Here is a 17,520-nt window from a genome sequence, read left to right as displayed (position 1 = left end):
ACAATGCAGGGGTCTCCTAACAGACCTGCGACTGAATATAACTGACAAAACAGAATGCTACAAAACAATCTAGGAATTTACACAATAAGCTATTTTCTAGTTATAACACATGTTCAACAAACACCATCCACTGCAATCTATTTCCCTTTCTGTGTTTTTGTTTCTCGTTACTGCTTTGCTGTATTCTTCTCTTTCTTTGTATTACAACATTTTGAATATGTGTCTTGTCCATTGCTTTTTGGTATGCTTTCATGATCTTTGTACGTCTTACTTTCAAAACGTTGCAAGATTGATCTTTTGACTAAAATTGTTTGAGAACAAAATAATTACAAGTGAATAGATAACGATTGACATGCAATCTCCATAGCGACGAGAAACATGTTACAAGAACATTGTCACTATAACAACATCACAATGGTTACAACATACATCATTAGCAAAATTGATGATATTTTATCTACAATGTTACTCACCTCCATACACAATACCAAACTGACCAGATCCCAAAATCTCATCAGGAAATATTTGGTACAACTGACTAATATCTTCATGCTTTTCCACTTTGAACTTCTGAGCTTCAGCAGCTCGTTCCTCAGCCTTGTCGGCCTCTGCTGCCCTCATCTCAGCACCTGTTGACAGTCTGATGATCACTTCTTTTGTCCGATAAATTAGGAAATGATCAGCCATGAACCGCAGATATAATGAAGAAAGCACAGCATTTCAGCAATTTGAATGATACATTCAGTATCACAAAGAGCAAGTTTTAGGAATGTAAGATTGTAGCTGGATGTCATTGCCAAAGCATGAACAGAATGCCTAGTACTGCCATTGTTTTGATGAACGTTGAGCAGTATCATGAACAGCATTTGACATCTTCACATCAAAAGACATGTATGAAAAACCAACCAATTATGACATTTAGCAGAGGAGGTGCAACCCTCTTGAGGGAAAGATAGGAAATTCTGCTATGACAGTGAAAAGATAGGTGCATTTGGGAGTTGACAGAGTAGCCTTTGATCTTACAAACAGGAAGTATACATACAACCATGCACAAATGGTGAAAAAACACTGACATGCTTGCTTGTTTGCAGCTAAAAGAAGACTTCACACAAATACATATAGGTAAAGACAACAAGTTAACTAATACAAAAACAACAGCGAGTGCCTCAAATGTGAGTTGATCCAATGTTTTTATCATTTTGTTTGTCAGGGTAGACTTTCAATATTAATGTGTTTACCAGTTGATATGTTGATATACTATAGTACGAGTTGATGTATTTTGAATTTAATAGTAACAGTTGCACTTGACTATACATTGTATAATGTTGTGTGATTGACTGAATAGATTATTTATCATTTAATACTTGACTGGAACACTGACTTACATACTGAAGAACAATTCATCTTTGTCCTTACATTTTCATGCACACTTGATTTTTTAAATATATAGTTTGAAAAATCTCTTTGCAAAGATGTTATGTGTTCTTAGCATCATACTCACTGTGTCCTGAATGGGAACTGCCACTGGCAGAGGTTTTGGTTGCACCAGTAGCTTCACTTGGCTGAGGAGTAACTGTTACTGGCATCAGTGCTGCCCGAACGGCCTTTTCCCAGCCTTTGGCAAGGTGTACACCTACTCCCCTATCTGGCTCTTCAGTTTCTTCTGTTTCTGAATCACGACTTGTCTGTTTATGCACGGCTCTCTCACCTACATGATAGATTACCTTGGCTGTTATGACCGAAAAGCAGTGTGGTGCCATTGAGACTTCTGGCATTTTTTCATCACCACCAGCTGGTTCAATTGTCAAAATTTCAGCCAAAGGAATTTCCTAAAATCAACGAAATAAGAAATACATGCATTAAAATGAGGCAGAAGGGAAGCTATGACATTTGCTATAAATTTTATAATCCTGACTCCAATTTGGGCTCTAAAAATCTATAGTATGAGCTCACATATATCCATCCATGAAAATTAAAATTTATATTGTGAGAATATAAGGATTAATATGAGAAACATCCAGGGTTCAGCAACACAAATTATATCATTGATTTATTTCTTCTAGTAGTAGTGAAAACTTTAGATTTCTCAAACATAATGAAATCTCTTTTAACAATTTCTATGAAAATTGAATGTATGGCAACAAAATTTGCACCATCAAGTCATTTCTGTTTACCAGTTGAAGAAAACTGAAAGAAAGGCAGCAAAATTTACATGATCATCAATTCATTTTTATATATTAGCTGATGAACACTGAAAGAAAGGCAGTGAAATTTGCACTACCATCCCATTTTTGTGTAGTAACTAATGAAAACTGAATGAAAGGCAGCACAACATTTGCATCATCAACTCATTTCAACAGTATTTTGATGAAATTCAAGCTTTGTGCAGCTTACCTACAAAATTTAAATTTCATCATCAGTGGACTGGATTACATATTCAGTTTTCCATATGCAATGAAACAAGTTTTCCATATGCAAGGTACCAATAGTTTTCCATATGCAATAAACCAAATTTTTCCATATGCAATGAACAGAGTTTTCCATAACAAGTATTCAATTTTCCATATGCAATGAACAAAGTTTTCCATATGCAATGAAACAAATATTCCACATGCGAAAGTGCAGTGTACCAACTCTCTAAACTCTGAATACAGTTAGTGAGCATCACTGGCTACATAAGCATAAAGTCTGTATTACTTGTATCTCACCTTATAGTATTTGGTTCCTGTGTCACTCTGGAACAGTGTCAGGCATTTTGTGTCCAGTCTCCAGTAGTGTCTTTTGCGCTGTAGACAAAATAAATGCACTCATACATAAATTCACACTTCCAGAGATAGTTACTATTGTGACAACATGTTTCTAAGAACATTCATTTGCATATTATTGCTAGGTAACACGACCTCCACATCCTGGCTTATTGAAAAATACATTGCTTCAATCATTACTAAATATATACTTTCTGGCATCCTGTGTACATTATAAAATGTGAACTAATTTTTGAATACGGTGTCTCCATGGAAAGTGATTTGATGTATCTACACTTGGAGTAAATGTATAAAGTGAATTGATGTATCTACATCATGTACAAACTATTCTGGAGTAGGAATTACAGACAACATGAATGTCACAAGAACTCACCATATTATCCTTGTTTGTGTAGTGCACAAGCCAGCCTTCTTTTATGACCTGTGAACCGCGCCTCTTGGTGTGTTTCACCGACTGTACAATGCGCATTAATGGTATTTGGTTACTTGTTGTTGGGCTGAAAATGAGAAACCAGTGGTACATGGTGTTATGTTGGATTGTAAACTACTAGTACTAGTCACATGATTAGAATAAACTGGTTATAAAATCAACTGTACTCAAGTTATGAAACTCACTGTCTTGTATAAGGACTTTACAAAGTGTGAGCTCATTAGTAGAAAATAAAATGACCTTGCATGATCTTATTGTCTGCATGTGCATGTGCATGTACTTAGGTAATACATCATCTTTCATCCACTAACTTCAACATACACACACACATACAAAACATACACACACATCTATCCACACTCTGCACATACCCAAACACAAGCACACAGGCACCCACACATTCACAGACATGTACCAACACACCGGTTACCCATTTGCACACACGCCCACAAACACATATGCAGTCATACCCCCATTTACACACCAACATATCCATTCACAAATACACACACAGAGTCAACCCTGTCCTTGTAATTAATGCATACTTGTAATGGAAGTTTAAATTAATAATTACATACATTTTTTCTTCAATGTCTATTAATCTTATAATTACCTTAATTGGTTGACACGTGGTGATTCTTGGTCGTCTTCTGGTCCTGGCTCTGCTTCGAGACTAGAGCCCTCACCGCCATTATCTAGCATACCATGTGGACGATTCAACTCAATATCATTCTCATTCTCATTCTCATCACTCTCATCCAATGGGTCTGTAGTGTCAGCCTCAGGTAAATTCTCTGTGATTTGATCTAAACAAAACAAGTCAACCTCAGCTACGTTCTCTGTGACTTGACCTAAACAAAACAAGTCAGTCTCACATATTAAGTTCTCTGTGACTTGACCTAAACAAAAACATCAGTCTAATGTAAGTTCTCTGGCAACTCTGTCAGCGCACTTCTTGTGACAGTTAAACTTGATCTACACAAATCTCACTGTAAATGAATCAGTGGGTTACCATAGTAGCTACCTTCACTGTGTAAATGAACCTGTTGGATACCACACTGACTACACTATACATAAAGATATTGTGATGTGAAAACAGTAGGCAAGTTATCAGTTGATGTTTCTCCTTACCTTCTTGCAATGGAGCCTCTCCTAAGCAATCCTTGGCAACTCTGTCAGCACACTTCTTGTGACAGTTGAACTTACAGTCTGCAATCAATAACAAAGACAATTGTCAGGAACCCAAATATTGTATACAGATGACCATGATTTTTACACTAAGTCAATAAATAAATCAAATTTGCTATAATATCACAATAACTGACACATCCAAAACACATTGGCCTATATGTCTTCCATTGCATTATCAAGAACTACACCACAATAATTTCTTACATTCCTCAGTGATTGGATTGGAGCATAGATCTTGGAGGGGACAGCAAGATCTCTGATTTGATCAAGTCAAGTGGTATGGTCTAGTTTCCCACACCAACCTAAATTTGCAAGTAGTTTTGAAATGATAGACTTTTGACCAAAAAGACAATTTTTAGCCCCAATTTGCATATCACATCTACACACACCCAGATGCACCCCATTAAATTTCAGCCCAATCTGCTCAGTAGTTTTGAAATGATAGATTTTAACCAAAAAGACATTTTTAGCCATAATGTGCATACCACTGATGGGCTCACCATGTCATGAACAAATCTAATCTAAACACGCCTAGGAACATTCCAGTCAAATTTCAGCCCAATCTGCTCAGCAGTTTTGGAATTAAAGAATTTTGACCAAAAAGACACATTCTAGCCACAATCTGTATGTAGTCTTACCTAACAGTTATTGAAAATGGCTGTATATAGCAATTAAGTCAAATTGAATGATTGTCTAATCTCAGTTTCTTTATACTTACACAAGTAATAACTCATTTTCTTAAGACATTGGTTCACAGTCCCTCTATAGTGATAGAGGAACTGAGAATGGTTGTATTCAAAATACTGTATGCCTGCCACTTTTGTCCTAACTTCCTAACTACAGAATTCCCTATAATATACATATCAGAATCCCAAGCACTTGTACCTCAGGGGCTTTGGCATTTTATTTTCACTGACAGTGCCCAGTGCCAAATGATGCTGATGCTGACTACAGCAATGCATGATGACGACACAGTAATATCAGTTATACAACACATTTGTAAAATCAAGTTCATTATGTGTATAGACAGGGTGGGTACTTAATACAACTCATGAACTTGCTATGACAGGAATGTTGAGGGGAAGAAGATAAAATGATAGTACATGTACAGACATAAATGTCACCCAAAACAGAGAGTAGTAAAAAAAAATTAGTGCCAATGGCACTGTAGCACAACTGTATTTACCTGTTGCTATGGGCGTGATCTTGTTGAAAAACATATTTGCATATATTTTTGGAATCTTTATTCACTTACCTACCCATCCCTGTTATCTTTGTAATATGCATCATTTCACTGTCGCTAAGGGTGTGGTCATGGTTGCTAGGGCCAATTGTGTCAAATGTTTTGAATAATAACTGCAGAATAACACCTCCAGAAACTTCCCCACAAAGTTTCAGTCCCATTCACCACAGTGTACTTTTCAAGATATAAGTTTTTGATCCCAATGGGATCATCATGTTGTGAATACACCTCCATCTACATATCCCAAGATGCATCCTAATTCAATTTCAGCCCAATCTGCACAGTAATTTTGGAATTATAGATATTTGACAAAAAGACACATTTTTAGACCTAATTTGCATATCACCATGATCACCATGTCATAAACAATTCTGTCCCACCAAATTTCAGCTCAATCTCCTCAGTAGTTTCGACAAAAAAGACACATTTTTAGCCCAATTTGCATATCATTCCTGGGATCATGTCATAAACATTTCTTTAATCTAAACACCCCTAAGAACAATCCCGCCAAATTTCAGACTGATCTGCTCTGTAGATTTTCAGTTTACGTTTTTTTACGAAAAATTAGATTTTTTGACCCAAATCACACACCTGCGATGCAATACTTTTGCTTTGATTAATTTCTTTACTAGATATCACAAGTAATGTTCCCACCAAATACCAAGGCAATCGGTTGGGTGATTTTTGAGTCTAAGTCACCCACCCACACACACATACACACACACACAGACAGACAGACAGATGGACAGACACCATACCATGCCTGCAGCACTACTGAACTTCATTAGTTCAGTTGTGCTAAAAATCAAAAATACTTTAGGGTAGTAGCCATACTGGAAAACCTTGGACACAGGACTAACATTGTTGACTTATGACAAAATCCATTATCCCAAATTCAATTATTTTGTGCATTATATCTATTTCTTGAAAAAGAAATTTGCTGCAAGTTGCTCCCTGCTTTTTTTTTACAGACACACCCACACATATATGTATGTACACACACACAAAGAAATGTCCATATGATTCTCAAGAGTTAATCTTTTCAGGCTTGGGATTACGTGACAGGGATATGTTGCAAGCTTTCTATCACATCACTGTAGTACTGTAATTCCTTTCAAAGTGAATTCACACAATATAATCCAAATAAAAACAAATACATTCACACATCACAGACAAATTCCCATGGCAACACATACTGCTATATATGACACACTGAAAATTCACCAATGAGATAACAAAATAGTGTTCACCAAATAGGCACAAAAATAACCATCATTGAAGATTTGAAAAAACTAACCTTTACACTGCAAGCCTTGCCGAAAAATGCCCCTCAGAAGCTTCTTACAAAGCTGACATATGGTTGGCTTGGTGTATGAATGAATTGCAAAGGTGTGAGGGACTTTGATGCGACTGGCAACAGCTTTCTCTACCCAGATGGGTCGACCACTCCATGATGTTGATCTCTTATCACGTGATAGGCTATCAGACTTAATGTGATTCTTGCAAGGCAGAGATAGAAGAATGAGAATCATCATCTCTACAATTAATTTTCAAAAGAGGCCTCTCAAGGTCTATGAGTCAATGCCGAGATAATCATGGAGACCACACCTACAGTTCACTTTTTGACATTCAAAATTAAACTTATGACCTCGAGTCAACTTGGAATCAGACTATACAATTGCATTGTTAAATAATTTTTTCATTTCAAAAGGTTCATGATATGAAATTTAAGTACTTGAGAATTTTACGTTCTAATATCTGAAATATTGAATGCTCAGTGTTGTAATGATCAAAGGAGATTAGCATAGCTGACCAGCTGCTTAGTTTCATTTGAATATTTCCATTACTTCAGAAACATGGCTACCATCACAAGGCCAGGTGATTAATAAATAGGGTGAACAGATGCTCAGTTTTGATTTGAGTATTTCTACTTACATCTTCAAATACATGGCTACCATCACAAGGCCAGGGCAAAGTACTCGAGGTAAATGATGTTGACGATCTCCGTCTTCTGGCAAAACTGCAGTTGTTGGGGATCTTGTATGCACATCTTTTATGGAAGTTGCCACCACAGCCTAAACAAACAATAAATGTCAAATATCATATCACTACTTGTAAATTAGGTAGGAGGTAGGAGGTATAGAAGGTAAGGTGGACTTTCTTTGTTCAAATTGAATTTCATGAAAAGCTGCAGTTTTGATCATCAAATTGTGTTAAGCAACAGGTGGTTCTGTGCAATTTAAGTGCCATTCTAACTCTAACACTTATAACTTACTAACCACTATTTGGATTCTTTGTTTTCAATAGCTAATTTGTACCCTACCATACTGAATGATGAGCAGTACAAAATTCACTCCAAGAGGAAAGGTTTATGTCTTCAAAAATCAACTTCTCAAAAGTTTCATGATGTGCTTAAGTAAAAAAATTCCATTTCTCAGGTATTATGAGAATTAATCAAACTTTCAGGGCAATATCTAATTTATGGGACATTAGGATTTGTTACAGACATCTAATGTTAACATTTTTTCTTATTCCATCCCTGTGTTTTTCTCTCTTTCATTCATTTCATTTATTCTCTGTCTCTATATATGTCAACTTGTTCGTCTACATTTCTCATCTATGTATTGCATTGGCAAGAATGCAGAGCAGTGAAGTGATTGTGTGAAAGATACACATTCTAGGAATAAGATAGGGTTACATCCCCTGGCATAAAACAATTTGTATTGTCAACAACAAATAGCCACTGTTCTACATTTTGTCGTTATGTTTTTGAGAACAGCACTGTTACAACAAATCTTTGAAAATGATTGCTGGGTGAATAACTTAGTTGCAGAATATCTTGGCAAATCATTGCTGGGTGAATATCACAATTGCATCACACTTTTACAAATGATTGCTGGTTCACAAACATCAGCTATCACTTTTCATTTATATCTCTATTATTACTTGTTGACAGGTCTAAATCAAACAAACAGAGACAAACAGTTACTTACCATCACACTTCAGACCTTGCCTTACGAGGCCAAAAAGCATTTCTCCACAAAAATCACAAAATGTTGGTGATTTGTAGGAATGTACAAATAGAGAATGAGGTCTGATATGTTGATCTTCTATGTTGACTGAAGCTGGCAAACCAAAACAAAGTAGAAGAAATAACAGTATGAGTAACTGTCAACTTGTAAAATAAAATCAAAGCACTGCATAAATTGATGAATATTAAAATATATAACAACTTCTGGTTGATGACGATGATGGTTCTTTTCAATAAATTGAAGACAATGTGAAATTATGAAAAAGTCAGTAGATTTAGAAATGTAAAGATTTTTAAAAACACATCTGTGGGTACGTTTGCCATTTGACTATAAGTTGTAGGGCTACTCTCTGTCACTTCATCTTACCTGAAAGCACCACTTCAATGAGACATCCTTCAGTTACATCACTTGGCATGGTTACCAATTGTAACACATTACTGGAATTTGCATTATGTCGAAACAACAAAAGCTTCTCTCCGATGCTGTAAAACCCAATTTCTGGATACTAAGTAAAAAAAGAAAAGGAAAATGATTTAATAACGAAGCGTTTACAAAATGGACAAATTTTTGGCAGTTGTCCTTATTTCAGAATTGTTCTGATGTTATCCTAACTGCAACTGACATACCTCTACTGATATAATTATGTATATGTTTACAGATTACATGTTGACAATTGCAAACAAACTATCACTGAGTACATACAGTGAAACATACAAACAGGATTAGTTTTGCTTTCCTGATAAAAAAAAGAACAACAAAACACACACATCCTTTATTTTGGCTAGAAGTCATCCTGAACAAAATTAGTACAGGAAGGTAACTTTTCACTTTGAGTGCTTTAGAAGAGTTTCATTACCTCATTATTGCAAGAACAAGGTTTGAATATAGTCAAGGTCTAATAATACCCATGATTGGATGATAATAACAGATACTTTGATTGGTCTGGAAAGAAAGGCTCAGAACTGCTGAACAAGAACTTGCAAACCCACCCAAAGTTAAAATGGTGCATTATGGGAATATTGTATTTTTCCATTGACAAGTATGAATCTATCACTGTTGCCAACAATCTGTCATCTTGTCAATAACCACAACTATTAACAAGATCCATACAGAAAGATGATTCTTCCAATCAATCATTATCAGATAGTTGGTACCACAACAATGGAACTAATCTACATGTCTTGGTTATCAAGACCTTTGTGTTGTTGGAAGGCTCTCCTTCTTATCTTGTAAATACTACAACTACAGATAATCCCACAGTCCTTTGCATCAGAGCATGCTCAGTGTGGACTACAAAATGGTGATTTTAAAGGAGGAACAACAAGTGAAACCTGGAAGTGTTCATTGTGCAAGCACTGCAGTCAACATTTGTTTTAAATAGATGAGTAAACTAAAGTTTAGTATTACATATGTGCCAGTCATTACTTCATAGGTCAATATGTCAACATGCTTAATAGTGATTTATACTGTCATGTAATATTGAAAACATTATTGTATACCAGTATGCAAATCATCATTCAATCAGTCCATATACATGAAATAACATTAACAGTACCATTTTTACAAATTTTGCTGTCTGGATAAATATGTCTAATAATAACTGAAGCCCATGGCACAGGAATACTATAGATATCAGTAGGGCATGCTTGTGGTGATTTCAGCTGCACTTTTACTCACTACGCTCATGAAAGCACAACTACAGAGACCACTTCAAACACTCAAATGTTATAATAGTACTTGCACTCACATATCAATGTATGGGGGGGGGGGGGGGTTCTGTGATATTACCATTCAAAATGAAGAATTCTAAAAAGACCAGCTGTTCCTCACTCTCTGTTTTTAACATTTGGTTTATCACTACACATTTCAAGAAAACAGTCTACTGTCATCTCCTAATTCTCAAGACATTCTAGGCACCAAGAAATCTGAATGGTATAACTCATTTTCAAGTTTAAAATGTGAGATTATGTGTTACAACATGCATGAACATTTAAACTCAATTTAAATGTTATATTACTTTTGCCTGCACTTAATTCAAATGGTCTATTTAATACATCACTGCCTTTTTATGAATGTAATCAGAGAGTACATCAACATGAATCCTGACAATGGATATTTCCTTGAAACTAATACATGGTTGGGGGAAAACACTATACAAATAGCAGGAAGGAAGTATGGGATGTTTCTATAAACTAAATATTTCAACACAGTCCAATATTATACCCATCTTCCATTTAAGACTGTATTCATTGTTCAGAGTGAGAGTAAACTGTTATATTCCCTTTGTTCTTGAGGACTAAACTATGAATATTAATTCTTATTTTTTTTTCAAAAGGGCACATCTACTTTCATGGGTTCTGCCAGCCTAGAATCCTGAGTCATGTGTGGATTTTTGCTCTCATAATTCACCTACAACTCCTACCATCTTTGGGATAGATCTACCATCTTTGGGATAGATGTACCATCTTTGGGATAGATGTACTCTCTTTGTTTTTGCTATGGTGTGAAGACTTGCACTATGTAGGATGTACAGTTTGTAACATATTGTACGATTCCATTGTAAAGGAGGTAGATCCAGGTACAATGTATAGTAAAGTATAGACTCTCTTACAGCCCTCGGAGCTTCGCTTTACTAAAATTAAAGCTAAACGAATTATTTTGTATGTACCGATGCCAGCTTATTAACCGTACTCGAATATCCTTGTACTGTGCGCCCTCATCGACCATGACAGAGATAACCATTCGTTGACGTGTGACTGCGACGCTCCGTGTTATCGCGAAGCCTCGGACTTCGCGATAACACGGAGCATCGCAGTCACACGTCAACGAACATATATCTCTATGTGGTCGATGCGGGCGCACAGTACAAGGTTGTTCGAGTACGATGGAGTGCGTTATGTAGATGGTATCGGTACATACAAAATAATTCATTTAGCGTCGATTTTAGTAAAGCGAAGTTCCGAGGACTGTGAGAGAGTCTAAGTAAAGTAAAGTCTATAGCCCTCATAAAACATGGCACATTGCCAAAAAGATGTTGTATTTTTATTACATGTATCAATTGAATTATAATGATAGAAAATAAAAGTTGACGACTGATCAGCAGCCCTGGCCTTTTTTCTAATTTACCTGGAAGCTGAAGCTACAAAATATCATCAACAATACTGCGAGATGAGAACAAACCTAATGAAAATAGAATACAGTGTATGTATGATTGATAGCCATAACTTGGACTGTGAACACAGATAGTATCCAAAGTTCTCTCTGTTTATTATACAGAATTTATACTTTACTGAAGAAGAACATGATGTTTGAAAACCTGCCAATTACTAGATAATGATACTTGATGTATGATAAATGGTGCTTCATCCAAGAGTAATTTCATATCTAAACAGCCGCCCATTTACATCAGACTGCACCACAAGTTTTAATATCTGCCTCCATCATGTAATAATTCTTGAAATTCCATGGTTCTTTCAATTTTGTTTTTACACATTTATTTTACATACTTCCTGGCCTGAGAGTCACTTAATCATGTTATATACCATAAATTATACAATCAACATGTGTTATTTTCTAAAACTTTAATATCTATCCCAAGAATGTATGTATTGTACACAATGGCAAATACTCTTCCATGTAAAGTGATAGTGGAGTGTATCAACATTGTATTTCCATGCATACTGATGCACAATACCGAATACACACACTCTCTCATGGCCTTTTGACAATTAATCTCAACTATAACTTCATTTGCATATAGCTAATTTTAACGAATAATGACATTATAAAATGTGACTCTCTTTCTACCTGTTCAGGGGGCCTACTCCCCTTATTAGACTATACATATATGTGCCACCCTTTGGAGTGTGCTTTCTTGCCCTTTGGTCTAAAATGGGGTCTGTTTTGTTTTTTTTGAGCTGAAGAGTCTAAAATGGGGTCCACTCTCCAATATTTTCAATACTGATGTCTAACATTTGCTCCATTTTCCTTTACCAAATCAAAACTGTGCTATTAATTGCCCCCAAAATGTTGCCTCCTGAGGGATAAAATACAAGTGTACTACATTTGTAACTACATTTTGCCATCCACCATTTCCTTAAATATGGAACAAATATTTCAGTCTAAACTTTCATCTTCTAAAATCCTAAAATGATCTAAAATGGGATATTGTTTTTTGGTCAAAATGGGTCTAAAATGGATTCTGGGGTTGGCAGTATTGGGCGCACACCCCCACCACAGCTGGCCAATAGTACCGCCCCCAGGATCATACCAATTGCAGGGTTGTTTTTTTATAATGGCAGTATAAATAATTTTGTTGGTCATATGACAAGAAGACTGGATAATTTTGGCCTGTAACAAAACCTCATAGAACAATTCAATATATACAATTGTGCTTGTGTTGAGTGCAGATGCAGTGATGACTATAGGATGGTATACATGTATGTGTCATCATCCATCTATACTGGGTGTGGCACATTAGGTATCATAATGGCTTGTTCTCATTTTGAGGCCAGCAACATACATACTGATGTTGTTATGGCAACTAGGACTCACTGCCCTACTAATACAGAAGATGATGTAATGAAATCACACTCAAAATGTCATCACTACCATTAAACAAGATTGGCTACTATAAAAGAATAGGTTATAGAAAGTACATGCTGCCATCAAATAGAAGATGACAGAGTGATAAAAGAATTGACACTCTTAAAGCTCATCCAACTACAATATACGACATGGTGGTATCAAGTTCTTACGACCATTTAACAAATTTATTGTCATATGATACCCAGTTGTGGTTTTCAGCAGAATAATTTACAATAAGAGTATAGGAGAGTATAGTATTTCATTTATCAGTCTGGAACACTGTTTCCTGTGTATTCACCAATAACGACAGGACTATAAAAGTATGATGTTGACAGATGGAACATTTCCTTGTACCACTCTATTTTTCTCATTTTAAGCTGGGACGACATCATGCTACATATCACTGCTTCATTAGACCATTGCCACTTTTTTCATTTTAGGGTGGACAAAGTGATGCTTAAAGTCACATGAAACTTTTGGGAATTATTCTTGGGTGGACAAATTCATGCTTAAAGTCACATGACTTGTTTGGGACTTATTTTTGGGTGGACAAAGTTACGCTTAAAGTCACATGACTCTTGGGAATTATTTTTGGGTGGACAAATTCATGCTTAAAGTCACATGACTTGTTTGGGACTTATTTTTGGGTGGACAAATTCATGCTTAAAGTCACATGACTTGTTTGGGACTTATTATTGGGTGGACAAAGTTACGCTTAAAGTCACATGACTCTTGGGAATTATTTTTGGGTGGACAAATTCATGCTTAAAGTCGCATGACTCCTTTCGAACTTCATTTTGGGTGGACAAAGTCATGCTTGAAGTCGCATGACTCCTTTAGCCCTTATTTTAGGGTGGACGATGTTATGCTTGAATTCACATGACTCTTGGGACTTATTTTGGGTGGACAAAGTCATGCTTGAAGTCAAATGCCTCTATTGGGATTATTTTTTGGTGGACAAAGTCACGCTTGACGTCACATGACTCTTTTGGGACTTATTTTTGGGTGGACAAAGTTATGCTTGAAGTCACATGACTCTTTTGGCTCTTTTATTCTACTGTCAGTGTCAATACTATTGGAACACATAGTTCCTGAACATGTGAATCATTATGAAATTCAAAATTTGCTTTCACAAAAACACTGTGCTATCTTCAATTTTTCTCTTTGTTCAAATATTAAAAAGAGAAGAAAATGTTCCTAAAACTTTATTAATATTTAAGAATGACTTGATTAATATCCTCATATAATCTAAATGTACTGTGCTAGAATAGATAATGGGTATGGCTGCATTGTTTGCATACTACAAGAAAGTGAACATGTAGATGTCATCCTTTTTTTAGAAGAGGGGGGATCATCACTCATCATCACTCTGACTTCTACTTGCTGAGAGATTATCCATCTCTGAATTAATGTTTACTGTAGAGGCATCACCAAAGTATCAAAGGAAATGATTGCTGTTGTGTAGCAGTGTTCTCCCCACTACAGAGAAAGTATGGTGCTAACTCCATCCTTGCCACCTACATGTGGGTCACCTGCTTGACAAGTTTCTACCATGCATCAAAAGTGTTCCTTGAGCTTTAGTAATCTTTGAATGACAAAATCATAATAATACTTTCACATGAAGAGAACTGGCTGATCCTAATGTCCATGTGTGTATGTGTTAAAATATAAAGATGTCAGAGTTTGTTCCAGTAGTGAAGGCATTCATATTGTATATGCTGGTCATTATGCAAACCAATATGCAAATTACCATGTCATTTATATGTTAATCAATATGCAAATTAGTCAGCATCCTTGCAATCTATTCTGGGGAGAACACTGGTGTAGTAGTAGTAAAATTTATTAACATGTAAATCTGGGTAGCCAGGAAAGAACAACAGCTGATTTTCTACCTGGGGCCCAGTTCCCACTCAAAAACAACCTACCAATCAAACAAGAACAGATACACAATGAGTGATAACCTCACAAGAAATCAAAGATTTTATCAATTTGAACAACAACAACATAAAACATTATCTTTTACGAGTGGGTGTTGTGTCATTGCTGTTAAATTGTACATTGTCAATGTACATGATGTATCCACATTCTATTCTGAATTACCCGTAGATGTATAGAACCCATCCCTAGTTCAACAAGTATAGGTCATATAAAGTATGTCTTAAAAGATACAGAGATGATATTTCACCATCAAAATTATCATGCAAATATCCCTTCACAATGAAAGGAACATGGCACAGTTTGCATACTTGGTGGGTATATCGTATATACATGGTATGTGTCAATGTTACTCTGGCCCAAAGTCTTCAGTACATGTCAGTTACTCAAGCAGGAAGAATAAAACTGTCAAGATGCATGAATGATCATACAACAAGTAGTTTCAAAATGCTATTTTTAGTATTTGATTAGACAGCACTAAATAAATTCATAATCAACCTTGTTTGACCTGTTTTCAAGTATTAGATGTCTTTTTTCCCCGTCTATGCTCTGATAACCAAATTACTATTGAGTTCTAAATATAGACAAGACCAAGATAATGACAAACTGCTCCAATAATTCAATTGCATTGTGTTAGTTGTTATTCAAAAAATATAGACTAATAGGTTATCCATTTTTCATTGTACATACGGGTTCATTGTACAGGTTGTCAATGAAACCCCAACCCATGCTGTACACTTTTCATTATAAAGGGCAATTGTATACTTCATGGATGCTCAAAAAAAGAATGAACAATATTTTGAATCATTGTATAACTTTTACTTTTAATGTGAATATCAATAAAACTGAGAAGATGATCTTCCCTCCTACTCTCCCATCACACTTTTGGTGGAGGAAGATAAAATCAATGACTGATTTTGTCATAAATTTGTGCTATCTTTATGTCTGTGAATTATTAAACTCATAGTATAAAAGTTTACACTTTTGAAAGGCAAGGTTAATGTCTGCTTATTCTAGTGGATCATACCAGCTTTACCAAATTATACTGAATTGTGCAATTAAACGGTGGCCATTGCTAAATCTATGTACAAAGCATGAAAAGAACAGACATGAAATTATATAAATAGAACCATTGTAGAGCTGGTAAAGTGCATACTAGGGACAGGGCCTTGTTCCAGCTACAATACACATCTCTTTCACCTGTGGATCAACTAAAGATAGTCCATTTCCCTCTGATATTACCCTCAAGCCTTGCAAAATAGCCTACTGCTGTGTCAGCTATATGACAATTGTGCTGCTCCCCAATACATGTTATGGTTTGTACTATGTGTAACAAACACCTTGAAATCTCACACTATTCTATACTTGTTCCAATACACTACATTTTGCTAGGATGGATTGTTCATATGTTCATGGACTCTGGGTCATACAGTTGGAATGAATATTTCTACCTATACAATCCTGAATTTTCACCAACATCTCGTCAGCATTGTCAGGGGTATACTACAATAGGCTTGTCACATGTCTTGGAGGACATTACATTTTGCTTTATCATATGTTATAATAAGTGACAAACTCTATTATATAGTTTTGTTACATTAGAGTAACTGTGCTATGCTACACATCACTTAAAATCTATCTAATGTACTTCCATTACTGACATCACAAATGTATCACTTTGACCACATAGTTTTTTATCATTTCAATCTCAAAATTACAGCGTTACTTTCCAAGAATAGTTCCATGACACCTCAGCCTTCTCACAAATCCATAATGATTCTTTACATCCTTATCATGAAATCACATTTTAAAAAATGACTAAAGATGGGAGGGGAGGGGGATGTTCTGCTAGCATGGATGGGAGGAGAGGGAGGTGTTCTGGTAGCTTGGATGGGTGGGAATTGGGTTTTCTGACAGTTTGGATGGGAGGGGAGGAGGTGTTCTGACAGCTTGGATAGGAGGGGAGGGGGTGTTCTGATAGCTTGGATGGAAGGGAAGGGTGTACTGACAGCTTGGATGGGAGGGGAGGGGGTGTTCTGATAGTTTAGATGGGAGGGGATGGGGTGTTCTGATAGCTTGAATGGGAGAGAAAGGGGGTGTTCTGATAGCTTGGATGGGGGAAAGAGGAGAGGTCTGATAGCTTGGATGGGAGGGGGGAGTTCTGATAGCTTGGATGTAGCATACATTGTAGTTATTATCAATATTGTATTACAAGCATATGGTTACAACAATATTGTATCCCAGACATTCTAAAATTAGTAAACATGCCATGGTACTAGTTACAATGTAAGGGTAGGAAGGACTAAGCTCAGGTTAACCTTAGATATTATGTATTCT

The 17,520-nt window shown here is 36.0% G+C and overlaps 1 protein-coding gene across 1 annotated transcript in view; it reads right to left on the bottom strand.

Annotated features, from left to right (window-relative positions):
• Positions 1-17,520, bottom strand: part of LOC144448233 (serine/threonine-protein kinase D3-like) — a 46,329-nt gene that overhangs the window by 10,477 nt on the left and 18,332 nt on the right. Inside the window, exons 2-11 of the mRNA XM_078138396.1 lie at positions 9,028-9,166; positions 8,623-8,754; positions 7,565-7,704; positions 6,927-7,128; positions 4,327-4,404; positions 3,809-4,001; positions 3,139-3,262; positions 2,709-2,786; positions 1,502-1,829; positions 474-629 (exon numbers count right to left, since the gene is read on the bottom strand). Coding sequence (XP_077994522.1) covers positions 474-629; positions 1,502-1,829; positions 2,709-2,786; positions 3,139-3,262; positions 3,809-4,001; positions 4,327-4,404; positions 6,927-7,128; positions 7,565-7,704; positions 8,623-8,754; positions 9,028-9,166 — 1,570 coding nt within the window. The remainder of the gene's footprint in view (positions 1-473; positions 630-1,501; positions 1,830-2,708; positions 2,787-3,138; positions 3,263-3,808; positions 4,002-4,326; positions 4,405-6,926; positions 7,129-7,564; positions 7,705-8,622; positions 8,755-9,027; positions 9,167-17,520) is intronic.

This window comes from Glandiceps talaboti, chromosome 2 (assembly GCF_964340395.1).
Source record: "Glandiceps talaboti chromosome 2, keGlaTala1.1, whole genome shotgun sequence".
NCBI lineage: Eukaryota > Metazoa > Hemichordata > Enteropneusta > Spengelidae > Glandiceps > Glandiceps talaboti.
Note: the sequence above shows the minus strand (reverse complement) of the source record. Positions and strands in the feature narration are given on the sequence as shown.